The sequence below is a fragment of the Dichotomopilus funicola genome, assembly GCF_033296635.1.
Source record: "Dichotomopilus funicola strain CBS 141.50 unplaced genomic scaffold C8A04scaffold_39, whole genome shotgun sequence".
In the NCBI taxonomy this organism is placed as follows: domain Eukaryota; kingdom Fungi; phylum Ascomycota; class Sordariomycetes; order Sordariales; family Chaetomiaceae; genus Dichotomopilus; species Dichotomopilus funicola.
The window spans coordinates 174,466-200,266 of NW_026944060.1; the positions used below are offsets into that span (position 1 = coordinate 174,466).

Below are 25,801 nucleotides of genomic sequence, written 5' to 3' on the forward strand. Positions count from 1 at the left end.
AGCGCGCTCGAGTGAACAGACTCGATAACACCTAAAACCGTCCGCAGCCCCAAAGTTACACAGGACTAGGAATGCACATCCTCAGGATGAGTGTTGGCTGACTGACTGCCTTGGTTATAACATATACTGTGTAGTCTCGCGTCAAAAGTCGATGGGGGGCCCGATAACTACCTATTTGACTCCCCACTATCCGTATTACTACCTCAACAAGTTACCCAGACTCTCGCTGCTTGAACATTCGTTCCTCCCTCCCCTCGGCGCAGACTTGGCCATTTCCTCAACCTCGCTCTACATCACGTCCTGGCCCTCCATCCTACCAGCTAGGCCCCCACTCTTCGCCCCCCATCTTAGCCCGAGTACAAGACCGGAATCGTGCATCGCTTTGCAGTCTTATCGACGTCACCAACGCTGCGCGATTCCGTTGTTTCACCGATAGACCCACCATACTGAAAGAAATAATACACGCCTGAAAAACATGGCAGCCAGGGGCCTAAGAAGCGGTATCCTTCTAGGTGAATAACGGCGGGCCGCCTAGGGGGCATCATTAATTAGAAAACTCCTCGACGTTCGTGGCCGGGCCGGACAGAATTCAAGACTATCGTAAACTTCTCTTGTGGGACAACCGACCCCCGCTGCCTGCCCTCGTTATCCCGTCTGTATGACACGACCCCCAATTGGCAGGTTCGAAACAGTGATACTTTCTTCGGAACGGTATGTATTGTGTCTTGCTTTTGTTGTACAACGACCCCAGCCGCTCGTCCCTGGGTTCATCATAATGCTTCATGCCCAGCCCAAACGCCAGTCCTCCACCGTCGTGACCCCTTGACCATTCCTTCACTGATACCGCACCTTGTAATCTGTGTCCGGGAGGTACAAGTGCCTGTCCGCCCCCTTAGCCGTGAGCACCACCATACGAATGACACCGCCGGAACTGCCGTCCCACTTGATGGCCTCCTTCAGAGCCTCCTTCACGAAGTTAACAGCCTCGGCCTCCTCCATCCCCTCGCGCCAGTTGGCATCGCAGAAACCGTAGATGTATGTCGAACCGGACCCGCCGATCGAGTACGGTTGCTTGTGAAGCGACCCGCCGAGTGGGATGCTGTACACCTGCCCTCCGTGCCGTTCATCCCAGCCTGCGATAATGAGACCCGCCCTGTTTTGGAAATATGCGCGTCAGCCACTGACAATCCTCCGCCCATGTGTTAGTGTATTGCAGGGGTGCCACTCACGACAACCGGTCCTTGTTGGCGTAGCAAATCTCTTGGAAGATGGCGCCGGCGGTTTGTGTGGTGGGGGCCTTGCCGTTCATCATGGAGAACAGTTCGAGTTGGTACTTAACAATGTCGGCAACTGCTTGTGTGTCGGCGGCGGACCCGGAGCGGCAGCACCAGATGGTGTCGTGTACCCGTGTCAACTTGTCTGTTACCCGGTTCGCGATGTATGCGCCTGTTGTTGTACGTGAGTCCGCCCCGAGGATAACACCGTCTTTGAAAGTCACCGCCATACTATGTCGGAAAGGTTAGAACGGCGTTGCGCTCGGCGGGGTTTCCGTCAATATCGGAGGGACGGGACGTCGGGCTTACATCGAGGTGCCTAAGCTATGGTGGGGTTAGCGGTAGCCCATTGGAGTAAACAAGAGGTTGTCTTGTATGCTTACTTGACCTCGCCTTTCTTCAACCGGTCCATATCCAGATGGATGCCATCTGCAATCGCGCAACGGTTAGTGCCCCAGCGGGGCCTCAGAGTGGAGGAATACCTCGTTGGGAGTATGCATACCTTCGCTCAGCGAGCCCGAGTTCCCGAATTCCATGTTTGTATGTGTGTGGTTAGTCGTTAAGTAAGGTGTATAGTGGTCGTTCAGAAATCGGCATGGGTTTCGTTTCGGGGTGAAATGGTCGGAGGTTTGGAGGTCGCTTGACGTTAACGGGTGGTGGTTCGTTGTTGGCGAGCTTGGAGCTCCAGCTCAAGGCAGCTCCAATACGCGTGGGCCTCGCCAGGCTGCGCAGCGGCACATCACGTGCTACCGTCCCCCGCGGTGGATCCTTATCTTATCGCGATAAACGACCCGTCAGGGATGAGCCAAAAGCATAATGTCGACCTCTTCAGGTTGCTCACCCCCTAAACGGACATCCCACAAGGGCCGAGATAAAGCTCTTTTTGATTCTAGTTCGTTTAGATGGCTTAGGGAGCCAGCAAGTATCCTTCACCCTCTCAAAATTTGGGTGTTTGTGCCTGTAAATATGTAGAAGCGATACACATTCACCAACGGAGGGAATACTCCAACCACCACAGGCCAAAACGCAGGAAAAGACGCCTCAACACCGTACCCAAATCTGCATTTACCATGCCAATTCTACTCACCAAGAACTTCCTCTCTTTAGCCCCCCCTCATTAAGCCCTCTTCAATCTCGACCGTGACGCCCTCCCTCCCTTTCAATTCGTCGCCTTTGGACTCTTGATGCGCTCCTTCTCCAGTACCCTTGTTCTGACCCTCTCCCTCTCCCTTCTTCTCGCCCTCGCCCTGTCCTTCGCCCTTCCCGTTACCCTTCCCTTCCTCGTCCCCACACCCACAATCATAAAAGTCACCGATATTATTACAATCAAACTCCTCCTTCTTCAGCCTCTTATTGACCTGGTTGTGCACAAAGCAAGCCCATCCCGCGGCGGCATTGCGGCTACTCGTTTGTGGCGGGTATTTACGCAGCAGCTTCTGGAAGTGTGCGGCGCACTCGCCGCACGGATACAGCCGCGCGAATAGCTGGATGTATGTCTTGAGTGCTAGGCTGTCGTCGTCGGAGGGCTTCTCGGGGAAGCGTGCCATCATCGTGTGCAGGAGTTTCCAGGATGCTCGGCCGAGTTCGGCTCTAGAACAGTCAGGAGTTAGCGATGGGAATGGACTAGTCCGCGGGAAGACAGGGCAGGGAAATATTGGCAGGTAGTAGCGAAGAAGGGAGACTGGGCAAGGCCAACATACTTTGCCGTAGCATTGGCGAGTTTTGGCGCAATGGATCCGCCCGTGAGAATGCGATCGGAAATATCCAAGGACGGCTTGCTTGCATCGACAAGGCCGTCGCTGCCGCTCGGGGTCTCGGCGAGAGTGTCATAGTCGGAGGGATCGAAGACGTCGTTGTGGGTTGTCTCGTAACCATAGTCGGCCTTGGATCGGCTGCCACTCATGAAGTACACGAGGCTTAGAAACACCGTAACCGCCAGAACCGTCAGTGTCACATGCTGCCGTCGCGCCATGGTTGCCCCTTTTTTTTCCCTTCTTTTCCTCTTGCTAGAGCGAGCCGCCGAAGACGTGGGATTCGCAACCCCAAGGGTGCCAGCAGCGCTTGATCCCAGAAAACCTAAAAACAAAAATAACCAAAGAAAGTTGTAAAAAAAGTAATGGATAAGGAATGACTGGAACGAGAGAGATGGGATGTCGGGGCTGAGAGTTCGCAAACACCCGCGCCGTCGGACGCGAAATGGTCAGGGACGGTTCATTCCCCACAGGGGTTCATCCAGTGGGGAATCAGTTTCCGGCAGGCACACGCACTGCGGGAAGCCCGGGAGATTCGAGGCTGGACCCATGTGGGCGCAGATCCTCGATATTCCGACAGGGCTGGAGCTTCTCTTTCTTCCATTTAGGCTTCGATCATCCACATTGCAGCCACGAAACGGCTGGGCGTCTCAGAGAAGAGAATCTGACTTGGAAAGGCTGTTGCTAAAAGGCTGGAATCGTCCAAGCACTCCATGGGTTGGTTGGCGCAGTCTTTTATTGAAGAAATCAAACGTCTTTTATTAATGATCCCGTGCCGCCCGACTCGAACCCCTGAATCGAAGGGGGAAACAACCCTGTGTACGAATAATTCGCATTCATCTAGTTCCGCTGCATGGCCGCAATAGTTTAGCCGGAATATTTCTTGATGGAGGTCAGCTACTATGTAGGGCATGGAGATGCCAAAACACAGGTGTACATACGCCGTGAGGTTTCTACGATTCGAATACGACCACTTCCTATCAAACCAGACAATCTATTAGATTAAAACGTCTTTCAACAAACATTATACCTCGCGCTTAGAACAACTTCAGCAGACCTCCCCCTCAAGATATCAGACTCCCTCTCCTTCCCCTTCTCGTCTTTACCAACCAATTACTCCTTATTATCACCCTCCTTCCCACCTCCCAACAACGCCCCAACACCACTCCCAACTCCCTTCACACCACCGACAACCGCGCTCCCGGCCCCCTGAACCGCCTCTCCGGCCTTTACGCCCGCGGAGCCGCCCACCGACGACGGCACATAACCGCCCTGGTCATCTTTCCCCTGACGCTCGGCCCGGTTGAGCCCTTCGCGCGAGGCCAGGTCGCCGATGGGGCGGCCGAGTCCGTTTTGGCCGACTTGGCCGGCGATGAGGTTGTTGATGCCGTCTTGGGCGGCGTCGACTTGGGAGATGCCGGTTACTTTGGTTTTGTTGAGGTTTTCTTGGGGGGTGAGAGTCAAGTTAGTTGTGGTTCTAGAATACTGCCGAAGGATGACTCCGGCCAGCTGGTCTTGTGATTCGGGAGGACGAAAGGGATACAGGAACCCGCGGAGGTAGAAACGTACCACGTGTTGTGTAGCTGGCTTTGTTATCCTTCGTAAAGTAGCGGAGGTAGATATCCTCGAGCCACGGGACCCAACTCTCGTACTGCTTGTTGTACTGGTTTTTGGTCCACTCCATGATGTCGGTTGTGAATAATCAGTACGTTGGTTACTGATAAATCTCGCAAGGCGATCGGTTGATGTTTGGAAACTAAGCTCGAACTACAGTCGCAGGTAGATACAAGAAGACTACATCCCCCTTGAATTGCGAGCCCTTGGGCAAATCTCGGACCTTTATCTTAAACCCACAACACGACTCAAACCTGCCAACACTAGGATGTCCGTAGTGGTGGTGTGGCTGGAAAACGTGGGTGGCGCAACTGCGACGTCATGGTGTAAGTGGAAGTTCCCTGTTTTGGACGGTATAGGCTCGCCAGCCTATAACACGCCATTCAACCTCCCGGGAATCAGCCACAAACCATGGGCTTCCCGGGTAGGTATTGGATATTGAACCGGGGAGAAACGGCAGTTTCTTTTTCGTTGCTTTTCGTTTGGTGGTCTGCTTCTCGTTGTGAGTGGCTGTTCACTGGAAGGCATGAAACATATGTTCATATGTCTTGGTTAGAAGAATATGCGGAAGACAAGTTTTTGGATTGGGCTTGGAAAGGAACCCACACTCACCCGACTCCATCACTCCATGGCACCAAGCTCAAGAATTCTGGGAGGAGCCGTCTACTTCACGGTGGAGACGACGATTTGTAACAGGAAAAGCACGAGCAACAAGATGTCAACATCTACCAAGCATGATACCAGCGACATTCCACCGGAGGGCCACAAGAACAACCAACTCAGAAGCTAGGAGACTCAAATAGTACAAGCTCAAAAAATAGCACCTCTAACCTCGGCGTTCTCGTTAATTTACTGCCTCTTTCTTGCTCCACACCTTCCTAATGCCTACAGGTATTGCTCTCTTATAAACAGGTCTTGAGAAAAGAAAAGAAAAGAAGAAAAACAAAGTCAAAGAGTCAACAGGTGGTATCTTTACTCAATACATGGTTCGATGTCAGAAGAACAATAAAAACAACAAGAATAGAAAATAGCAAACCGGATAAAAAGAAGAAAATAAAACCCGCTTCCTCGTAAACAAAGAAAATAAAAATAAAAGGGTGTAATGTAAACAGGATGGAAGCGTCTTCGCATAATTGGAGCGTAGCATCCCCTTCTAACCGCGAAGCACGGGTCGGGTCATCTGCCCCGAGGCCCGCTTGCCTTTCCAAACTCCTCCTCTTCCTCCTCCAACTCCTTTCCCAATGTCTGCTGTTTACTAGGCAGTGCGTCCTAACACCCGACCCAGCTCAACAATCATCATCACGCGGTCTCACTGGCCGGTTTGATCGTCGCAGCAGGCTGCAACCAATCTTTCCCAGCTCCAGCCCCAACCCTCGTATCCCGGGCGCCTGCATCCTCAACCTCTTCCTCCCCTTCTTCATAAATCTTCTCTTCCACAATCTCCCCCGGCCCCTTAACAATCGGCGTAAACGCCTCAACCTCCTCGACTTCGTCTTCATCCTCCTCAACCCCATACATGCTCAACCCCCCCATACCGCTGCTCATGCCCATACCCATGTTGTTGACATTCATACCCAGACTCCCACTACCAAGGTTCCCCATGCCCATACTCCCCATGGACCCCGTAAACGCAGTGTACCCAGCACTCCCACTCCCACTCCCACTCCCACCAATCCCCGCAGCCGCAGCAGCCGCTTCCGCAGCTTCCTCCTCATCCTCGTCGACTTCCTCAATCGTAATCTCTCCACTCCGCCGGCCCAGACCACCGCTACTAGCGCTACGGGAGTGTCCAATCGACGGCGGTCCGGTGCTACTAGCAACACCCACAACGGCACCACCGGCGTTGGCCCCGCCGCCCTCCCCAATACTCCCAAGGCCAGCAGCAGCCAGCCCGGCACCGCCCAGGCCACCGGGGTTTCCACCACCGGCGTGTTTACCGCCGCCACCACCTTCCCGAGCATGGTGATGCGACAAGCTCAACATAGGCCCCTTGAAGAGATTCCGCTTCCGCTTCGCAAACATCACACCACCGCCGCCGTTTACACCGCCACCACCACCACCGAGAAATGGATTAGGACTTCCGGGTGTCGGGGTCCCCCTCCCACCGCGGCCGCTCCCACTCCCATTCCCGATTGCAAGACCGAGCCCACCGCTTAGGTTACGACCACCACCAGCACCAGCACCAACCCCGACAACACCCGGCGCGGCTTCGTTGAAGATACTCAACGGCGGCCCAGCGCGATCCCTCACTAACCGGATATTATTCGGGAACCCGCCAAACGACCCCGTGGTTGGCGTGGCGGGCAATACTTTGACCGAGTGATGCGGCGAGCGCGTGACACCGGGGGTTTTGGACACGGATGTTGACACCGACCCGTTGGAGGACGTCGAGGAGGCTTTGCTGTGCGAGTGCTGGTGGTGTGCCGTGTGATGGAGTGATCGGACGGATGAGACGGACGACGAGGTGGATTTGCGCCCGCGTAGCCCCGTGGGGCCGGAGGAGCGGCGGATGGTGGAGCGTGGTGTGAGTGGGGACGGGGAGAGGGAGTGGCGTTTGTAGGAGTTGGAGGTGCGCAGGCGTGGGTTACCGCCGTGGCCGGCGGCCGTCGGGGTGGCCAGGTTGGGGGACGCAGGGGGACGGGAACGGGTGCTACCGCCGCCGCCGCCGGTGGTTGATGATGCGCTGCGGGAGGTGTACCCGTTGGCGACAACGCCTCTGGGAAGACTGGAGGTTTGCGGAGTAGAGGCCAAGCCGCTGGTCGGGTACTTGCTGGTTTGCGGTCGCGGGCTGTTTTCCTTGGACTTGCCCTCCTTTGAGCTGCCCGGTTTCGCGAGGAGGTTTGGGGTTGATTGGCTCCCGCGCTTGTTTGAGTTCCTGTGTCGCCGTGTATTTTCAAACAGCCAGTGCGTCCAGTTTTTCCAAGTCGCTACAATAGCTTGCGAGGGCCGCTTCCTGGTCTTCTTCCCGTCGCCCGGCTGCGAGGTGCTGTTGACGTCCAGTGCGTCGCTTGTGGTGACGAGATGAAGGGTTGAACCGCGAGACCGCGCGCTCCGCAGGAGGCCTTCCTTGGGCGGGGGTAATGGCTTGCGATGCCTCGACGAGCTGACCGACCGAATGGAGTCTTTGTCGATAGGCGGCGGCGGGACATCGGTATCCGGACTCAGATTCCCATTCGCGACCTTGGCCAGGTCTGAAAGGTCGGGCATGTCTGGGATCAGCAGACTGGGGTAGTACCCGCTCCTCCTCTCGCTCCTCCCACGGGTCCTGGGTGTTGGCGCCTCTGACAGCTTCACAAACGACTCTTCCACCGTTGCCAGCGCATTCAACCTACTTGACGCCTGGGAAAACCGCCTCGAAGTCCTATTCTCCAGCTCCCGTTCCCTGCGTTTCCTTTCCCTCCGCCGTTGCTTCCGCTCTTCCTTCTCAATCAGCAGCGTCCACCAACCGGCTAGCACGTTGCACTTTTGCGCCAGCACGCTCTCCATCACCTCGTCGATGTCGACCCCCGCGCTCCGCATCCGGTGGAGTGTCTCCTTCTCAAGGGGTGTGGAAAACGGTTCGGGCCGTTCCAGCTTCAGAATCTCCTGTTGTTGCGGCGCGTGTTCGGCGAGGAATGGGTGCGCCAAGATATCGGGGAGCGTTGGGCGGAGGATTGGCCGCTTGGAAAGCAGGCTCTTGAGGAGGGCGAGAGCATCTGAGGGGAGATGATCCGGGTAGCTGGGCTCCTCGTTCAGGATCTTTGTTCTCGTGATCGCATCGTCGTCGTCATCAAACGGCAGCTCCCCACACAGCAGCGCATAGAGAATCACGCCTAAACTCCACACATCCACCTTCTCGCCGGCGTATTTCTCCCCCTTGAGCATCTCGGGCGCCGAATAACATATCGTCCCGCAAAACGTCTGCAAGTAGTTGGCCTTGCCCTCGTACTCCCGGGTGAATCCAAAGTCGCAGAGCTTCACGTTTTCGTTCTTGTCGAGAAGAATGTTTTCGAGCTTCAGATCGCGGTGGACACAAGACTGGCGATGGACGTAGCACACGGCGCCGACGAGCTGCGTGAAGGTCTTTTGGACCTTGTCGACGGGTAGCTTGCCATGTTGGAGGAGGTAGTTATACAGCTCGTCGCCCGGACAGTACTCCAGCACCAACCAAACCAGCGTTTCCGTCACAATGACCTCGTACAGGCGCGCGATGTGTGGGTGGACAAACTGCCGGTGATGGTGGATTTCTCGGGCAAGATTCGAATCGTCCTTGTTGGCGGATTTGAGCACGACCTAGGAGTACGCCTACGTGTTAGCTGCCTTCCCTTCTCTGCCCCAAAATCCAGACCTTATCCAATCACACGCTTCTTGTCGCATACCTTGGAACCGTTCGTGAGCTTGTGCGTAGCCAGATAAACTTTGCCAAACGACCCCTTGCCAATCAAGCGCCCGAGCGTGTAGTTCCCGACCGACTTCAGGTCCTTGTTCGAGAATTCGCTGCAAAGCAAGCCTTGTTAGCGTGTATTCCATGGTATCTCACCCTAGCCCATCGGTATTCACTATTCGAGTGAAGACTTTGCGTGATGGGTGCTCGCAAGGAGTCGGGCAATGATTCGATATTCGGGTGATCTTACTCGAGAAGTTCTTGGTACGATTGCGCAAGCTACAAGATACCAGTCACCCCAGTTAGCGGTCACCCAGGAGCAAGCAATATCGATGAACCCCCAAAAAGTAAGCATACCTTTGCTTTCCGCCCATGGGCCTCGGCCGCTTTCAACTTTGTCGACTGCATCCTTCCTCCGCTGGGGGTGAAGTCCCGGTCGTCATTCGCCGCAGCACGCGGGGGTGTTTGAGGGAGACCGGTACCGTCGAATTGGTAGCTATTGCTGTGCTCGACGTCGCGTTGGGGCTCGTCGGTGGTGTCGAGGTCGTCGAAGTCAGGGCTAGGGCCTTGGCGGAGGTCAAGATCGCGGTCGTGGTGTTGATGAGCTCGCGCCGCCCTCTTTTTAAGCCGGAGTCAATCGACAAGAACGCGCGGCCAAGGCATTAGGGGTGGTATTGTTGTGCGGTTTTCCTTCGGAGGTCTTGCAAAGTCACGATGTGGTCATCTGCTTTGACTGGTTTGGTGGATGGCCGAACAAGCTCGGAGTATCGCCGGCCGAACAGAGCAAACTCGTCCCGGATTCAGATTTTGGATCCCAGATTCAGGGGGAGGGAATTGCAGCAGATTGGGGCGCGGCAGCCACCTAAAAAAACGAGTGTGGAGCAGGCAAAGTGATGTGATTTAGCCCGGTCGATCGATCAAGCGGCCGGGTTCGAAAGCGACAACTACGAGCGAGCTACTGAATCAAGCAAGCCAGCAATAGTTATTCTGATATCCCAGAAGGAAGAATACGAATCAACTTGTAGACGAGAGAAAGTGCGATTTCTAAACGTGGGAGAGAGGATCTGGAGACGCGATTGTGGGACGGCCCGGGGTGCTTGCAGCTCTGCACCTTTCCTTCTGCGAACGGCAGAGCTCCAAAAAAAAATGTTAGCGTGGCGGCCGCGATCCAGTCGGGGGCTGCGTCTTGCGGGGTCTTTACAGGGGAACAGGGAGGCGACAGGGGCTTAAAATGGAATCCACAGTGGACACAGTGAGCACAGTGGGGGCGTCAGGTTGATATGCCCAAGAATGGCATGGGAATTGGTTAAAGCTGTTGGCCAGCGGGAGCGTGATGCCGCGAACAAGTTCTTGAAGTTGAGACGGCATGACGGACCTTTGTACATGTCAACGAACGGGGCCTGTTGCGCCCTGCATAACCAAACCTAGTGTAGAAACGACACGTTATGACGGAAACCGTTGAACGATCCCCTGTTTCTCACGTTAATTATTTCTCTTTCGCCTGCAGGCTGCAGGTGGTGTTGCTTTCGCGCGGCCCGATCACATGGGCATCCTTCCAGAAGCAGAAGCGCCAAGCTTTAACGTTTTGAGGCGGGACGGGAAGAATCGCCTTGATACTGCGTACTACACTACCATGTAGGTATGGTTTCCTTGTTGAAAAGATGTTGGTTAAACCTCGAAGTTTGCGACCATTCCAGAACACAATCAGGTTTTAGTTCTATCACGTAAGAAAAGAAACACAAAGGAGAGCCTACATTAAGGGGTATAAGAATAAGGCCGACCGCCGAGGTATCAAACGAAACTGAAAGCAGATAAAAGCAGAAACAGGAAAAATAAGCAGAACGTAGGAGAATAGATCAGAGCATCCCCCCAATTAACCAGACTTCTCCTTGCCCTTTTCTACATTACTTCCACTCGCCTCTTCAAACCCCAATACCTCCCTCCACCGCGCCGGCTCGCTCACCACATCAAACGCCCTCTCCTTCTTACTCCTCAACCCGCCCCTACTCTTCCTCTTCTGCTTGCTCTTCCCCTTGTCCCCTTGCCCATCCCCGCCGTGCTCATGCTCACCATCCCCATGCTCACCGTCCTCCGTCTCGTCATCATCCATCGCTCCTAACCGACTCTCGTCGTCCGAGCTGAAACTGCTCGAGCTCGGACTACGGTTCAACACCATCCTGATCCGCGGGCCCTCACGCTTCTTGGCCTCGTGCTGCGCCTTCTTCATCTCGATCAGCTGCTCGTCGGCGCAGTCCATGGCTGTGACGTGCATGCCGGGGAGGTTGCGGGACAGGAAGGCCTGCAGGTCGGGGAGGACCGAGGAGTCCGGGCGGTACGTTCCGGAGTCGTTATCGATGGTGAGTTGGTAGAGTTTGGGCTCAGGCGGCGGGGCAGAGTGAGGTGGGCCTCCCGGGGGGTGCTGAGGGGGATGGGTAGGTTGGCCATCAGGGTTGGGGTCGGCATGGGCCGGTTTCTTGTTCTTGTTGCTCCTCCTGAAGAAGGAGGAGGAAGAGGACCTGGACCGCTCATGGTCCTTCTTGCGCGTGCGGCTGGACGCAGCCGACCGTTTCCCGCGCCCCTCTCTATCGTTGTGAACCGGGTGTTCTAAACGACGGATAAAAAACTCGCCGGAGCAGGCAATGTACGTTGCCACATCAGAATGCATGGTGTGTTTGCTCAGCAGGTCAATGCCGAACTCCTTACCGGTCTCGGTGAAGCGCATCATGCCGTCGAGCGTGATCACATATGTGAAGATGCGGCCGCCTTCGTCGAAGTGGGCCATGCGTAGGAATTGCAGCGAGGCCTCCTCAGTACAGGGCTCGAACGCTCCGTATTCGGTGCTGGAGTCGAAGTTGTAGATGCGGTTGTGCTGCTTATGCAATACCTTGCGGAGAACGCGGCCGCGCAGGCCACTCGACGAGAACATGCGCCCGATCATGGGACGGAACTCGACATAGCGGTGGTAAAGCCGCGGCGGGACGGGGCCGGATAGCTGGATCTCGTTGGCTTGGAAGCTGGAAACACGTGTTAGTATCCCTCAAACAACCACCGCGTCGGCGGAAGTACTTACTCGTATTTCTTCACTGGCCGTTCGCTCTCCCTGTCGGAAACAGCATCCTCCTCCTCGTCCCGGTTCACCTTGATGCCCGCCAACCTGCCAATCATGGGACTGTAATGTTTAACCCACGTCGTTGGACCGACCGTGTACATCTGCGCATGAGGCGGATCCGACTTGCCCAACACCTGGACCCCCAACTTCAACTTCGGCGTCATGCTAGCTCCCTTGCACACGGCCACCGACGCCGCCCGGAGCAAGTACGCCCGCTTGCTTCCCGACCGCTTCTTCACATCAAATACCCTTCCCTCGGGGCCGAACCCTTCCCAATTCTCGTCCACCCGCGGCACCCGCACCGTGACATTCCCCAGCCGGTCGTCATGGTCCGGCCAGTCCTCATCGTACAGCCGACACTTGAGCTCGAACCCAGTCGCGGGCACATTGGCCACGATCCACTCTTCCTCCCAGACCGGTTCCGTCGTGCGCCGCTTGGTGCGCGTGCGGTGTGTCAGTAGCGGATCTTCCTTGTGCCGTTTCGGCACGGCCGCCTTCAACGTGGCGTGAATGAAAGGGTCCGAGGATTTGAGGTGTAAATCGGCAATGGGCAGGTTGAAGGCGCGATGGAAGGTGAACTTGACGGTGTAACCCTGGGGCGCGTCAGGCAAAGGGGTGGGGTCAAAACCACCGGGGGGTTTGGACATCTTCTTGAGCTGTTCCTTGCGGTCGGCCAGTTTGCCCTTTTGGTCCTTGAGCTTCTCGCGCAGCTCACTGGTAGCGACCTGGCGCAGCTTCTTGCTATCTTGGCGGCGAGCTGTGGTTTCTGTTTCTGTTCCTGTAGCTGTGGCTGTCTCCGTCGCTGCCACTACTGGGGTAATCTCCTCTTCATGGTTGCCGCCGTCGCGAGCTTCTGCCCCGGGAAGCGGCTCGGATTGCGATTTGGTCGGAAGATCAACGCCATGCCCCTTCGGTTGCGCGGGGCTATCTGCGTCAGTAGCGCCAGCTACGGTTGGTTCCTGAGGAGACATCTTGGGATTAGAGGAATTGACCTGTAAGAAGCGTTCAAGATAAAACGAAATCTCGATTTGCTTCCTACACATTCCTATTCGAGGCAATCTCAGAAGGGCAATTGACAAGATTGGGCCGGTGGCTGGCGCAACATTCGGAGGAAGACGACAAGAACGTCAGATTCGGCGGGTCTTGGCACTTTTAACTGTAGAATTGATAGAGAGAAGGCCTGGACGGGTCGGCTCCGAAATTGGGACGCCGGACCCTGCCAAGGATTTTCGGTTCCCCGGCACCAACCTCCTCCTTCCCTTACGTTACGAATACTCTTTCCTCGCTTTCGCGCTCTCTTGCCCGGGCGGGTCAGGTTCTCACGGTAAGCTAAGCGCCCCGTTCCATCGTCTCATGCAATTCCCAAACGGGCCGCAAGTTGTTGGGCGGCTGCACAACCGGGCTGGAAGGACGTGCCGTCAGCACACGTTCTTCGCTCGTCTTTTTTTTTGTGGCATTGTGGCATGGCCCCCGAGAGGCGCTGCAACCAACGTGCGCGCCGTTCTCAGACATGTTTGGCGCCCGCCGCAAATGCAATGTCACGATCCTCGTTTTGGACACACACCAACCAACATTTCATTCATTCCCATTGCTTGGAGGGTCGTGGACCCGAGCTTCGCCGAGTTTTTTGTGCAACAGGACTGTGGTGGACCGCATTGCATGATTTTTTCCTGCGCGTCGCAATTTCAGTTTCTTTTACCACATAGTTCAGTTCCCTCCTCCCTCAGCTGAACCTAAAGCCTTTCCCCGTCCGCCCTTTTGCGCCGTCGCATCCGCAGGGTTCCGCCAAATGGGGAAAAATTGAAGATGACGTCATATTTTGCGGCCCTTTCATCGCCGATCCCGCCGAAGCATCCCGGATCCGGCTCCGGCCTTGGCAGACTTGGCTTTTTGATCCCGGGGCCGGGGGCGGAGTGGAGACGAGTTTTGTTGATATTGGTTGATTGGGTAGTGCAATGAACATGGCCAAGATGGGCGGGCTCATGGAATCACGTTACGAAGTAGTAGGAGAGGTTAAGACGAATACTCATACTCCCGCTACTAAGCCTTATTGATTTGGACGGTAAATGAGATGGGCTTCATCGCCTTTTGTTTCAACAACATGTTCACTACTATTCCATATAAATATCCCCCCAAAAGCCCTAAACAACAATCCTCCCATCACCGGTATTCCACCCCTCAGACTCCAACACCAACGGCCCCCCCGACGCACCACTCGCATCCAGACTAACCGTCACCTTCCCCCGATCCGCCACGACACACACCGTCTCCCCCACATTCCTAAAATCCGTCTCACACTGCCCATACACACCAACCCCAGCATTCCCCCCACCACCCTCGCCCGGACCGATCGGGCTCCTAACACTATCAACACCCTCCCGTTCATCCCCCGTTACTTCCCGAATCTCCACCCCGGGAAAGGGTAGGTAACCCTCGCGCAGGGGGATCAACATCACGGGGATCTCAGCTTCCGTTTCAACCGTCGAGCTCATTCCCACTTCCAGCTCACCCCCTACAGACGCCGCAACAGCAGAAGGGGAGGAAGAAGACGGCAAAGAAGTCGACACAGCAGGAATCACGAAATGCCCCCGCCTTCGCCCGCCCACAAGCCAGGTATCCGACGGTGCGACGATTTCGTATCCGAACTCTAGGTCGCGGTCGCGCACCGAGGTGCCATTGGCCGCTGCTCCTGGTGAAGTAGCCGCTGTTGAGACATTTTGCGAAGAGATAGCGGTATCGTCTGCGGTATCCCAGATCCGCGTCCAGCGGAGATGCAACGTCGCCGGTAGAAGCTGGTTGACGAGGAACGTCGGGGTTGTCCCGTCGTCGTTAGGTGCGCCACCGTCGGGTGAGGTGACGGTGGGAAGCGGCCGTTGCAGCTTGATATCGGCGGTGTGCACCACCGAGATGGAGGGAATATCAACCGGGATCAGGATAGTATGTGCCGAAGCAATTTGGTCCGCCGCCGGATGGGGAAGCGGGAGGGTCGGGTGGGATCGTACCCAGGCACGGAGGAAGGCGGCTAGGCTAGAACCAGAGCCAGAGCCAGATGATCCAAAACTGCCAAGGTGGGTTTCCCAGTTGGTAGCTGAGAGGAACGCCGTGGGAAGTTCACCGAGCAGAGTGGCCATCTCGAGATCGTACGCCGAGATGTCGCTGCGGACGATGCGAAGAACATGCGCCACGAGGACCTTGGCGAATTCTTTGAGCGGCGTTGACGCCAGGGCGGAGCTCAAAGCCTCCTTGAAGAGCTGCTCAATCTCGTCCTGGATCACGCTGTAGTAGAGCTTGAGGTACAACATCTTGTTAACCTTGGGTCCAAGCTTAGACCCGGGCTTGCGCGTGATCTTGTAGAGAAGACTGGCCGGTTGTTTCGGGAAAACCAACACCGGGTGGTTCGAGGGCTGGCCGAAGTGGGCGTCGAAGATGTCGGAGCCGAGGAGCTCGCTCTTGAGTAGCCGCAGAGGGCTGTCGCTGGCCGTTGATACGGCGAACCGTGAGAAGAGTGCCTCGTGTTTGAAAATGTCCTGAACATTCACTTCCAGGGCGAGAGCCACGGGGATCGACGACGCTTTGAAGAAAGCAAACTCGCCCTTGTCCGTTGTGTACGTGACTTCGGTTCGGATCGCGACATCGAGACCGTCGTTTTCCATTGTGAACGGAATCCTGATACTGACGGTGCTGCCCGCCTCCATCCCGCCAAACGTAAACGCGCCCCCTTGCGATTGTGTAGGTTGGGGAGACCCAATCACCTCGGCCTCACTCGTGACTAGCCTCAGACCGCCCGTAGCCGCTTTAATCTTCACCTCGAAGGCGGTGATCTTGTTCCAACCGGCCGAGATCTTGAGATCCAGCGATTTTTTCTTGTCCAGCTGGAGGTCCTTCGCAGCCAGGAGTTGCACGTCTAGACAGCTTGAGCGCTGGTACAGATGTACCTTGGGATTTTTGAACGGAACAGGTTTTTCCTTAGCTGCGTACCCATCCCGCTCGTAGTGTAGCACCACCCGGTTACTCACTAACCGGACTTGATCGACCTCGAACGCCCCCTCCACCATGGTGTTGCTCTGCACCCTAACCTTGTTGGACCCCGGCCGAATGGTGACCGGTTTTGTCCTCTGTAGCCAAATCTCCCTGCTGCCCGTGGCCGGATTCGAGATGCGCAAGCTGACAGATGTCGCCTCAAACTCATCCACCAGCAAGCTGTGCAGATCCAAGAACAGAGAAAAGCTGTCCTGCCCCTCGTCGTAGGACGGCCGTCCGTCTAACCCCAAATCGCAGAAGAGATTCGACAGTGGGATTCTGACATCCTTGTCCAACGACGCCGCAACATCCAGCAAGTCTTTGAGATATCCGGATATGGCCGACTTCTCGGGGTATGGCGATGGTGACGCTAGACCTAGTCGAAACTTTGACTGTTGCTGCTTACGATCCTGCTCAGCCGCGGCCGCCTTCGACAAGAGCTGCCTAAGCGCATTGTTCACATAGTCGTCCATCCTCTTGAGCTGCTTCAGGGACCGTGCATACATGATGAGCATCGAGAGTTCCAGCAGGCTCCAACCGCTCGCACCGTAAAAGGGAATGACGCGGTAAAAGTAAAAGGCCGCCTCGTTAAACTCGCCGAGATGGAACTTTAACACGGCCAAGTCCGCCAGGTTGGCTTGAACAGAATGTGTGTGGTTTGCCACGGTGTAGTGTCGCAGGGCCTTGTCGATCAGAGTTTCGTAGAGGCGGTAAAAGTCATCCTTGTTCGCGAGGGCAGTTCGAAGGAGATTGTTGTCAACTCCGGCGACCGAGGTCTGGAGCTTCTTGGGCTTCTCTCCTTTGGTTTCTTTCTTACCCTCAACCGCCTCCTCCCCATCCTCCTCCCCATCCTCCTCCTCCTCCTCCTCGTCATCATCATCATCGTCTTCATCATCGTCCTCTTCGTCACCACCGTCGTCATCATCATCCAAACTAACATCTTCCATCCCGGCCACATCCGGTTCACTAATCGTCGGCACCGAAGCCCACCCATCCGTCCAGCCCCTCTTCTTGCCGCACTCCTCGAGGATATTTCTTGACAACGCGCACAGCCCAGCCCGTTGCGCAGCGAGGTCCTCGAGCCCTGATTTCAAATACGGCGGCGCCAACGAGTCATCAAGACTCCCCGGGCCAGGAAACCCAACAGGACTGTGCGGGGGGGCTTGGGGGCTCGGCGAGATGAGCGAGGAGCTTCGCGCCGGGTGCATCATGGTTTTTGGCTCGGGAATCGAGACTTTTTGTTCGGTTGTCTCTGGCGCGCCCAACGTGGATGGCGGTATCGGAAGGGCCTTGGTGGACGTTTGGGCCAGGATCTGTTGAGCGACCGAGAAGGCGAATGAGGCAACGAGGTTGTCGATAACCTCAGACAGTTGTGGGTCGGGAGAGATGTAGCCGTCTACTTCGCGTCCTTCGGCTTTGGCTACGGCTGTCATGGCGGCCACGATATCCGTCCTCATGACAGCCGTCACGGCGGGTACAAATTCGAGAGTCCGCTTGCAGATCTCGGCGAGATGCAGCAAGTTTTCCGACTCCTCAGTGACTTTGGGCGCCGGCGCCCGGGGAGCGACTCCTTTCGGGACTAGCTCTTGCTGTTCTTTGAGCTTCGCTAGCAGCTCCTCGCGTGACGACCAGGCATTCGCTAACCGGAGGAGAAGCGCTATTTGGCGCGAGAAGATGTAGCACCGGAAATCAAGCAGTGACACGTTGTTGGCCAAGATGAGATCGCGGTAAGGCTTTTTGGACGAGCTGATGGGGATGCTGTCGTTCTCGATCCGTTTCTTTTCCCCCGCCTGAAGGTCCACGGCCTCGGCTTCCCCTTCGGCTTCAGCCTCGCCCTCGTCAAACTCAAGATGACCACCAGAAATTTCGGCTACCGCCTTTTGCGCAACCTCCTTCAGGTCCTCAGTGTAGCCTAAGAGCGCACCCCCATGCGCCTCGACAGACCCCGCAGCGGCTTGCTCCTCAATAATATTATCCAAGCCCACACTCAGCTCGTCATACACGACGAGGGCGTCCTCGACAAGACCCACACTCTCGAATCCCCGTGCTAGTCCTTCCTTGAGGATGAAAAACGTGCAAAAGTTCCAACCGGGGAGACTTCGCTGGGCATCTCTCTCCTTGATATCCTCCTCGTACTGGCCGACTCGCCTATCAAAGCTTGCCAAGATCAACTCTTTGAACTTGGCGATCAAGTCTGCCCAAGCATTGTCCGCGTCCTGCTCGTTTTCCGTGTATCCCGTAGGCACAGCCGGCACAACGCGCGGAAGCATATTATACGGCACGTCGTTGATGCCGATACGGATCTGCCTCACTCTGTCAACACCTCCCTTTCCGGAACCGTTGAAGTCAGCACGCAACTTCTCCAGCAGGGTGCTCGACCCTCCGCGCCAACGAGAAGCGGTCTTGGTGGTGTCAGAGGTGGAATCGGGGGCCTTGCCGGACACGCGAGGTTGGGTGGACGCTGTGGAGTTGGGCAGGACAACGTGGACGAGGAGCCACTCGAAAGCATCGTGGTTCTCGGCATTGCTCCCCAGTTTGCCCTGAGAACCGGCGGTGTTGGCCTTGATCCATTCGCGTATTTCAGCTCGGGTGGTTGACTTGTACGTGTCATTATCGTCACATCTAACGAGCAGCACTTTGAGGTACGGCGTTCTGCGCAGGCCGGGAATTTGGTGTCTCCTTTCCTTGGCCGCACCTCCTGCCCCTGGAGGCGGGCGGAGCGTGCCCGTTGCCGAGTCGCCTTGCTGCTCTGCTACCGAAGCACCCCCTCCGCCCCCAACCGTTGCTGTCTGGAACCCATCCTCGCTCCTGGACGGCGTTGCGGTTTCGGTGGGGCCGGGTGTCTTGGGATTGGGAGAGGACAGCGGCGTGAAGATGGCCGAGTAGTCGACACCAGCGGGAACGAGTTCGGCGTGGAGGGTACTGATAGATCGCAGCGGGCCAGCATGCGATTGCCAGTTCAGGTCGCGCAGGGGTAGCCGGGGAATCAGGCCCGGCGCAAGAAGCTTGTAGACATCGTAGGGGTCGGAGTACTCGACTATAGACGAGGGAGGCGGCTGTTAGTTCGGGGGTGTCTGAGGGAAAGAGTCGGCGTGGGAGAGCGCTCACCTGTCACCTTTGATGTCGAAAACGGCTGTTCCATGCTGGACAGCGCTGGTCCGGTCTATGGCATGACCCGTATTGGGGCTGTCAAGCTACGTGATGGAAGGCGAGAAAGTGGGACGTTGCTTTACTCGAACTGGAGACGGCACACGGCAGATGCAGGTGGCAGCCCGAGAAGTCACAGTTCATGTACGGGCTGCTTTGGGGGAGCTCTCTCACCGCCCGAGCCCCACCGCAGGGTTGCCCGGACCTTGCAGCTTGCTCCATTCGGCTTGGCGCCTGGGCGTTTGGGGAGCTCGGGAACAACCTCCATTCCCTGAATACGCCCGCCAGCGGCTCAAGCCACAGGGGCAACGTGGGGTTATCCGGCCCCTGAATGGCAGCACCGAGGGATTTTGGACCCACTAAAAAGTTGCCGTGGAGGGGCAGTTGAAGCGAGAGCGATGTCGCGATCTCTCTCACCTCGGAGACGAAGAGACAATTTTAGCATTACAAATACTCGCAGGAAATCTATTCATTCGCCATATCTGGCTCCTGATCCTAAAAAGAATTTCTTGACAATATTTACGAGCTGTCACTGCGCCCAAATCCTTTACTTTTAAAGACGTACGAAACGAGTACATCCCGCGATGGCCACTCTCCAAGCAATCAAGTATTCGCGGGGCAAGTTGTTAGTGCTCGACCAACTGAGGCTGCCGCACGAACACCACTATGACGAAGTCTCGACTGCCGAGCAGGCCTTTGACTGCATCCGGTCGATGAGAGTCCGGGGTGGGTTCGGAATGATCAAAAAGTAGCGCTCTGGATACTGATCAGGCACATCGTAGGCGCGCCCGCCATTGCCATCGTTGCAGCGCTTGCTCATGCGGTCGAGCTTCACAATGGGGACTGCAGTGAGTGATTAGACCTGACCTGCAGTTGGATAGCGACACCCTAACTAATATCCCCAGCTGCCACGACCCCTGAGGAAACAATAGCCTACATCGAGGGCCGTCTTGACTACCTGAAGGAGAGCCGTCCGACTGCCGTCGATCTTTCCAACGCCATCACGCTGCTCAAGCTGGCTGCGCGTGCCGCCAAGCTTGAAGGGCTTGCCCACCCCGAGGCCAAAGAGGCCATTCTAAACTCGTACATCGAAGCCGCCGAGAACATCTTGGCTAAAGATCTCGAGAACAACAAGTCCATCGGCTCGTTCGGAGCGACCTGGCTGCAGCAGCAGTACAACGCCAGCGCGGACCGCCCACTCTCCGTGCTCACCCACTGCAACACGGGCTCCTTAGCCACATCTGGTCACGGCACCGCCCTGGGCATTATCCGTAGCTTGCATGAGACCAAGTTGCTGAAGCACGCCTACTGCACCGAGACGCGGCCGTACAACCAGGGCAGCCGGCTGACCTCATTCGAGCTGGTCTTCGAGGGCATCCCATCGACCCTCATCACCGACAGCATGGCAGCCGCGTTGTTCGCGCTGCACCGAGAGCGGATGAACATTGGCGCCGTCATTGTAGGCGCTGACCGCGTAGTGCGCAACGGCGATACTGCCAACAAGATCGGCACCTATGCGTTGGCCGTGCTAGCCCGCCATCACGGCGTCAAGTTTGTCGTGGCTGCGCCGACCACTAGCATCGACCTCGACACCGAGAGCGGCGAGGGGATCAAGATTGAGGAGCGCAAGCCCGAGGAGCTGACCCAGATCTCGGGTGCTGTCGTTGGGCCGGACGGCAAGGTCGATACCACTCAGACTGCGCGGGTGGCCATTGCGGACCAGCGGATTGGTGTCTGGAATCCGGCATTTGATGTCACGCCGAACGCGCTCATCGATGCTATTGTGACTGAAAGGGGGACTGTTGTTAAGGGAGCGAACGGGCAGTTTGACTTTAGCCAGGTGCTCCCTGAGAGGTGGCGGTGGTAGCCAAGCCGGGGATAAATTTTGGATAATTTTCTTGACGGCCGCTGCCGCTGATGCAAACGCTTGAAGTGACTTGTCTGTTAACTAATGTTTTGATGTTTGGCGTTGACCACTGTCCATGCCGAAGCACCGGGACGCGGCGTACATACCTCGTAGTGCCGGCTCGGGCCGAGATGGATAGCGGGCTTGGCGTCTCGTTGCCGGGGTTATGTTCAGCTGTGAAATGCTGGATGATCTCATCGGCCCGCTGGAAGTTTTTCCCTTCACAACCTCACCGACCTTTCATTGAGCGTTCAGTTATCAATTCTGCCGGCAATTGACCAGCGGACCAGCGAGCATGAAATTCAACACCCGAACCGCGCTGACTCTCAGCGCCTTGGCACCTCTCGCGTCTGCGTTGCTTCCAATTATCGAACAACAGCAACAACAACAACCACTGCTTTCCAACCCGGAGACCTCCAACACCGTGACCGAGAATGATATCCCTTCCTACCGCGTGCCTCTTCTTTCCCTGCACCGAACACTAGTCAACACCCCCTCCATCAGCGGCACCGAAGGCCAAGTTGCCCTCGACCTAAAAAAGCTCCTCATCGACCTCGACTTCACCGTCCAGCTCCAACGTGTCCCCCCAGCAGCCCGCATTCACGACGATGACAACGACGACGACAACGACGACGACGACGAGTCGCCCCAGTACCGTTACAACGTCCTCGCCTGGCCCGGCCGCCATGCTACCCCGACGTTCCACAACCGCACCCTCATCACCTCCCACATCGATGTCGTCCCGCCCTTTTTGCCCTACGCCATCAACGGCTCCCCTGTACCGCCATCCGAACCGCTCGACTTCACCTCCTTATCCTCCGACACGCTGATCTCGGGGCGTGGGTCCGTGGACGCCAAGGGCTCGGTAGCAGCCCAGATCACCGCGACGAAAGAGTTGCTCGAGAATGGAGAGCTGGACCCAGCAAGCGTGGTGCTACTCTACGTCGTGGGCGAGGAGATCTCCGGCGACGGCATGAAGTTTTTCTCGTCTTTTCTCGCCAACCAAACCACTTCTTCCTCATTGAGTAACACCCCACCCCGCCTGCACGCCGCCATCTTCGGCGAACCCACCACCAACCTCCTCGCCTGCGGGCACAAGGGCATCGCCTCGGCCCTTCTCACAGCAACCGGTAAAGCAGGCCACTCGGGCTACCCCTGGCTGGGCCGCTCCGCGACCGCATTGCTGGTTCGCGCCCTCGACCGGTTGCTACAAGCCGATTTGGGAAGCAGCGAACGGTATGGCAACACGACGGTGAATGTCGGGGTGGTGCAGGGCGGGGTGGCGGCGAATGTGATTGCCAAGGAGGCGTGGGCGAGGATGGCGGTGAGGATTGCGGTGGGGGGGAGGAAGAGTGGGAGGGGGATTTTGGAGGGGGAGATGAAGAGGGTGGTGAGGGAGGTTTTGGAGGAGGAGGGGGTGGGGAAGGGTAAGGAGGATGATGGGGGGTTGGAGTTGGTGGTTGGGCATGGGTATGGGCCTGTGGAGTGTGAGTGTGATGTCGAGGGTGAGTACCGTCTTTCTTTTTTTTTTCTTTTTTTTTCTTTTTTTTTCTTTTTTTTTTCTTTTCTCCTTTTCTCTTGCGGAAGGGATCAAATGACTACGTGGATGGATGGGTAGATGGATGGATGAATGACTGTGCTAACAATGAACGTTAGGTTTTGGCACCATGGTGGCCAACTACGGAACGGATGTGCCCAATCTGGAAGGCGAGCATACAAACTACCTCTACGGGCCGGGTACTATTCTGGTGGCGCACGGCGACAACGAAGGGCTAACCATCCAAGATCTGGAGGAAGCCGTGGAGGGTTACAAGAGGCTGATCAAGCACGCCGTGGGGGCGTGAGGCTGCTGTTTTGTGGAGGTTGTGTTTAGTATCTGCCATCATTCCGCCTTCATAGAGAATCATGTGACTTGATCGGGCAATTAATTCGAGCCATTACCCCTTTCTCACTCAACCAGCCCGGCCGTTCCCCCTCAATGCCAGCCCCGTATCAACAAACCCCACCTCCTTCAACCCCCCCTCTTCACGTTTCCCATCCCCCACAGCCTTCCTCACCAACTCCTCCCTCGCCTTCTCAACAACCCCCACAGTCCTCACCGGCAACGCCAGCGCACAATCCACCCTCGCCAGCCCCTCCTCCCCCATCACCGCCAGCGCCGCCAGCCCAAAACACCCATGATACACATCCGGCGGACCACCAGGGTGTTTACTAAACCCACCAATACGGTGCGCCATCCGATCCAACAAGAACCGCCGCGAGGCCGGCCAATCGATGAGGTCGCTGTGTCCAAGAACGGAGAGGGCCGCGGCCACCCACCAGGTGTAGCAGGTGTCGGCGACTTTGTTGCAGCGGCCGTTGGAGGCGACGTGTAGCGGGATGGGGGAAGATGGGGAGGTGATGGAGGTGAGGTCTGAGGGGCGGGCGGGGAGAAGGAAGTTGTCTTCGTCTTCGTAGTCGGAGTTGGTGTCGTTTTGGGGTGGCTCGAGGTAGACGAACTGGCGGGAGGCGAGCCAGTGGAGGAGTTTGGGGGTGTCGCGAATGCTGGATTGGAGGATGTTGCTCGTGAGGGAGGCGGTGCTGTTGGTTAGGGGTCGGTGAAGGAGAGAGAGCGCGGCGACCGCGCAATAGGCGTAACCGGCTGGGGGGGGGGGGATTATTAGTATCTGAGTGACATGAAGTTTAGGGGAGAAGGAAACACATACCGTGAGGTTCTTCTTTTGAGCTTCCGGCAAATCCACCGTCGTAGGTCTAAACTGGTTAGACGACCCAAAACATGAAACATGACACCAAATAGAGATAGATTAAACACACCTGACTTCCAAGAATATACCTTTCCAACGCCCCCGTATCAAAATCCTCCACCCAACCCTCCTCTCCCTCCCGCAAGTCCCCCCTCAACATCCACCGTATCGACGCCGCAATATAGCAGTACCGCATATCATACCCACCGCCAATAAACCACCCCTTACCCGGCATCTCCCTCCCCACTTCCCCAAAACTCCCGTCTGCGCGCTGCAGTCGCTTCATCCACCGCAATATCTGCGCCCTATCAACCCCATCAAAAGCACCCCGTTCTCCCTCTTCACCGTCATCTGCGAGTAGGGCCAGAAGCTGAAGAGAGAAGAGAGTAGCCGGGAGGTTGGCTACGGTGGGCTTTTCTTCTTCTGGCTGGTCTCGTTGTGAACCGTTTCCCGAAGAAGTGAGGGGAGTGGGGGGGTAGAGAAGCGTGGATGACGGCGCGAACCCGCCACTGGGTTGTTGATGTGAAAGAACCCAAGCGCGGAGGCGGGCGTGGTCTTTTGGGTGGATGAGAGGGGTTCCAAGGTTCGCCGAGCCTTTTCCTGCCTGGTCCTCCTGTCCGCCTTCTTGTCTTCCCACAGATGATGGGATCGGAGTATCCTCCTCAGCCCCCCACTCCAGGATACGAATAGAGTTGACAATAAAGTAGGCCAGGGTCATCCGCACACCTTCGTTGGAGAGGTAGTGATTAGGCAAGGGCGCTTGGAGGCACATTTTCCAATATTTGAGGTGCCGGTTGATGTCGAGCGTGGGCTCGGCATGATTTGCGTCGGCCATGATGTGCAGGGATGGTGGTGGTTAAAATTTTGATGTGTGTTGGGCCAGAGGCCAGAGGCCGGAAGTGGGAAGTTGGAGGTTAAGAGTTGTAATCAAGATGTGAGCGGGAGATCGAAGATGAAAGTCCTAGAACCGACCTTCACGCCTCCAATGATTATTCTTGTCATAACCCTCAGAATAAAACAGTGGAAGGTTTTCTAAATTTCGAAGTTGACTGATGCCCTTCAAAACCAAACAGCTAATTCTCCTCTTTTACAATCTGATTTCACTACGATGTAGTCCGTAAAAACTGGAAAGCTGAGCCATGAGTCCTACAGGCAGAATAAGCACCCCGCCATGAGATGCGTACGATGTGGTCCTCCGACCGAGACCCACCTGACCCAAGTGGACAGGGGCAGCTTCAGCCACAGGACCCCTGCCCAGCCAGCGCCAAGAGAGGCTACCCCAGACGTGGCGGACCATGCATGTGAACTCGTCCGGTCGTCGCCTGACGCTTCTTCAAACCTTCCCAAACGACAAACATCCGACAGCTTGTCTATGGATCGTCCCCGGCCTCTGGTTTAGCTGTGATATTACGGGGACAGCTTTTGACCCGCATTTGTTTTCTACAGCCCAAGAAAACGAACGAAATCGGAGGACAAGAAAATAGAAAAGCAGCGCCGTGCGCCCATAGGCCCCCCTTCGCAACACCGTCGCCCATTAGCAATCCGGTGTATCTCGGAAATACACGCGGCTTTTGGTGTTACCATCAAGCCCTTTGGCCCATGCTCTCATGATGCTCCTTTGACAACTGCACCCCGACTGTCCCAACTCCATAACCAAACCACAAACGATTCGCACCACGATCGAACCACAAGACCGACACCATGGCGCTCATCTCGACCAAAACCATCCTCACCTCCCTCTGCTTTTTCCATATCACACTGGGCTTCTTCTTCCTCACCAACCCAGGCAGCATCGCCGATCAGCCCATCGTGTATCTTCTCGGCGAGTCCATGGGTTTGGTATGTTTTTCTCTCCTTTTTTTTTTTTTTTTTT

At 56.3% G+C, this 25,801-nt stretch overlaps 9 protein-coding genes across 9 annotated transcripts in view; 3 read left to right on the plus strand and 6 right to left on the minus strand.

Moving 5' to 3' along the window:
• Positions 1–834: 834 nt before the first annotated feature.
• Positions 835–3,246, minus strand: C8A04DRAFT_37942 (proteasome subunit beta type-1; the record flags this gene model as incomplete). Its single annotated transcript, XM_062784058.1, has 5 exons — positions 835–1,153; positions 1,230–1,505; positions 1,658–1,703; positions 2,479–2,864; positions 2,975–3,246. 5 exons carry the CDS (start codon positions 3,244–3,246, stop codon positions 835–837), a joined length of 1,299 nt encoding a protein of 432 aa, XP_062636270.1.
• An 892-nt stretch (positions 3,247–4,138) lies between these two features.
• C8A04DRAFT_29478 (uncharacterized protein) lies at positions 4,139–4,709 on the minus strand (the record flags this gene model as incomplete). The annotated part of the gene is made up of 2 exons (XM_062781023.1): positions 4,139–4,470; positions 4,595–4,709. 2 exons carry the CDS (start codon positions 4,707–4,709, stop codon positions 4,139–4,141), a joined length of 447 nt encoding a protein of 148 aa, XP_062636271.1.
• A 1,229-nt stretch (positions 4,710–5,938) lies between these two features.
• On the minus strand, positions 5,939–9,410 carry C8A04DRAFT_37943 (uncharacterized protein; the record flags this gene model as incomplete). The annotated part of the gene is made up of 4 exons (XM_062784059.1): positions 5,939–8,911; positions 8,998–9,115; positions 9,253–9,281; positions 9,360–9,410. 4 exons carry the CDS (start codon positions 9,408–9,410, stop codon positions 5,939–5,941), a joined length of 3,171 nt encoding a protein of 1,056 aa, XP_062636272.1.
• Positions 9,411–10,875: 1,465 nt separating this feature from the next.
• Positions 10,876–13,082, minus strand: C8A04DRAFT_37944 (uncharacterized protein; the record flags this gene model as incomplete). The annotated part of the gene is made up of 4 exons (XM_062784060.1): positions 10,876–11,042; positions 11,088–12,016; positions 12,073–12,980; positions 13,062–13,082. The coding sequence occupies 4 exons, from the start codon at positions 13,080–13,082 to the stop codon at positions 10,876–10,878; spliced, it is 2,025 nt and encodes a 674-aa protein (XP_062636273.1).
• Positions 13,083–14,252: 1,170 nt separating this feature from the next.
• C8A04DRAFT_29480 (trafficking protein particle complex subunit 10) lies at positions 14,253–19,273 on the minus strand (the record flags this gene model as incomplete). Its single annotated transcript, XM_062781024.1, has 2 exons — positions 14,253–19,168; positions 19,240–19,273. The coding sequence occupies 2 exons, from the start codon at positions 19,271–19,273 to the stop codon at positions 14,253–14,255; spliced, it is 4,950 nt and encodes a 1,649-aa protein (XP_062636274.1).
• A 589-nt stretch (positions 19,274–19,862) lies between these two features.
• On the plus strand, positions 19,863–21,145 carry C8A04DRAFT_12874 (uncharacterized protein; the record flags this gene model as incomplete). The annotated part of the gene is made up of 3 exons (XM_062777498.1): positions 19,863–20,004; positions 20,061–20,126; positions 20,184–21,145. The coding sequence occupies 3 exons, from the start codon at positions 19,863–19,865 to the stop codon at positions 21,143–21,145; spliced, it is 1,170 nt and encodes a 389-aa protein (XP_062636275.1).
• A 334-nt stretch (positions 21,146–21,479) lies between these two features.
• C8A04DRAFT_12845 (uncharacterized protein) lies at positions 21,480–23,028 on the plus strand (the record flags this gene model as incomplete). The annotated part of the gene is made up of 2 exons (XM_062777484.1): positions 21,480–22,689; positions 22,841–23,028. The coding sequence occupies 2 exons, from the start codon at positions 21,480–21,482 to the stop codon at positions 23,026–23,028; spliced, it is 1,398 nt and encodes a 465-aa protein (XP_062636276.1).
• A 108-nt stretch (positions 23,029–23,136) lies between these two features.
• On the minus strand, positions 23,137–24,763 carry C8A04DRAFT_12833 (terpenoid cyclases/protein prenyltransferase alpha-alpha toroid; the record flags this gene model as incomplete). Its single annotated transcript, XM_062777479.1, has 4 exons — positions 23,137–23,825; positions 23,890–23,935; positions 23,999–24,557; positions 24,603–24,763. The coding sequence occupies 4 exons, from the start codon at positions 24,761–24,763 to the stop codon at positions 23,137–23,139; spliced, it is 1,455 nt and encodes a 484-aa protein (XP_062636277.1).
• Positions 24,764–25,629: 866 nt separating this feature from the next.
• The window catches only part of C8A04DRAFT_29484 (increased loss of mitochondrial DNA protein 1), a gene marked incomplete at both ends in the record, with an annotated part of 753 nt that continues 581 nt past the window's right edge, over positions 25,630–25,801 (plus strand). The window contains one exon of the mRNA XM_062781025.1: positions 25,630–25,767. Within this exon, the coding sequence (XP_062636278.1) occupies positions 25,630–25,767 (138 nt within the window). The remainder of the gene's footprint in view (positions 25,768–25,801) is intronic.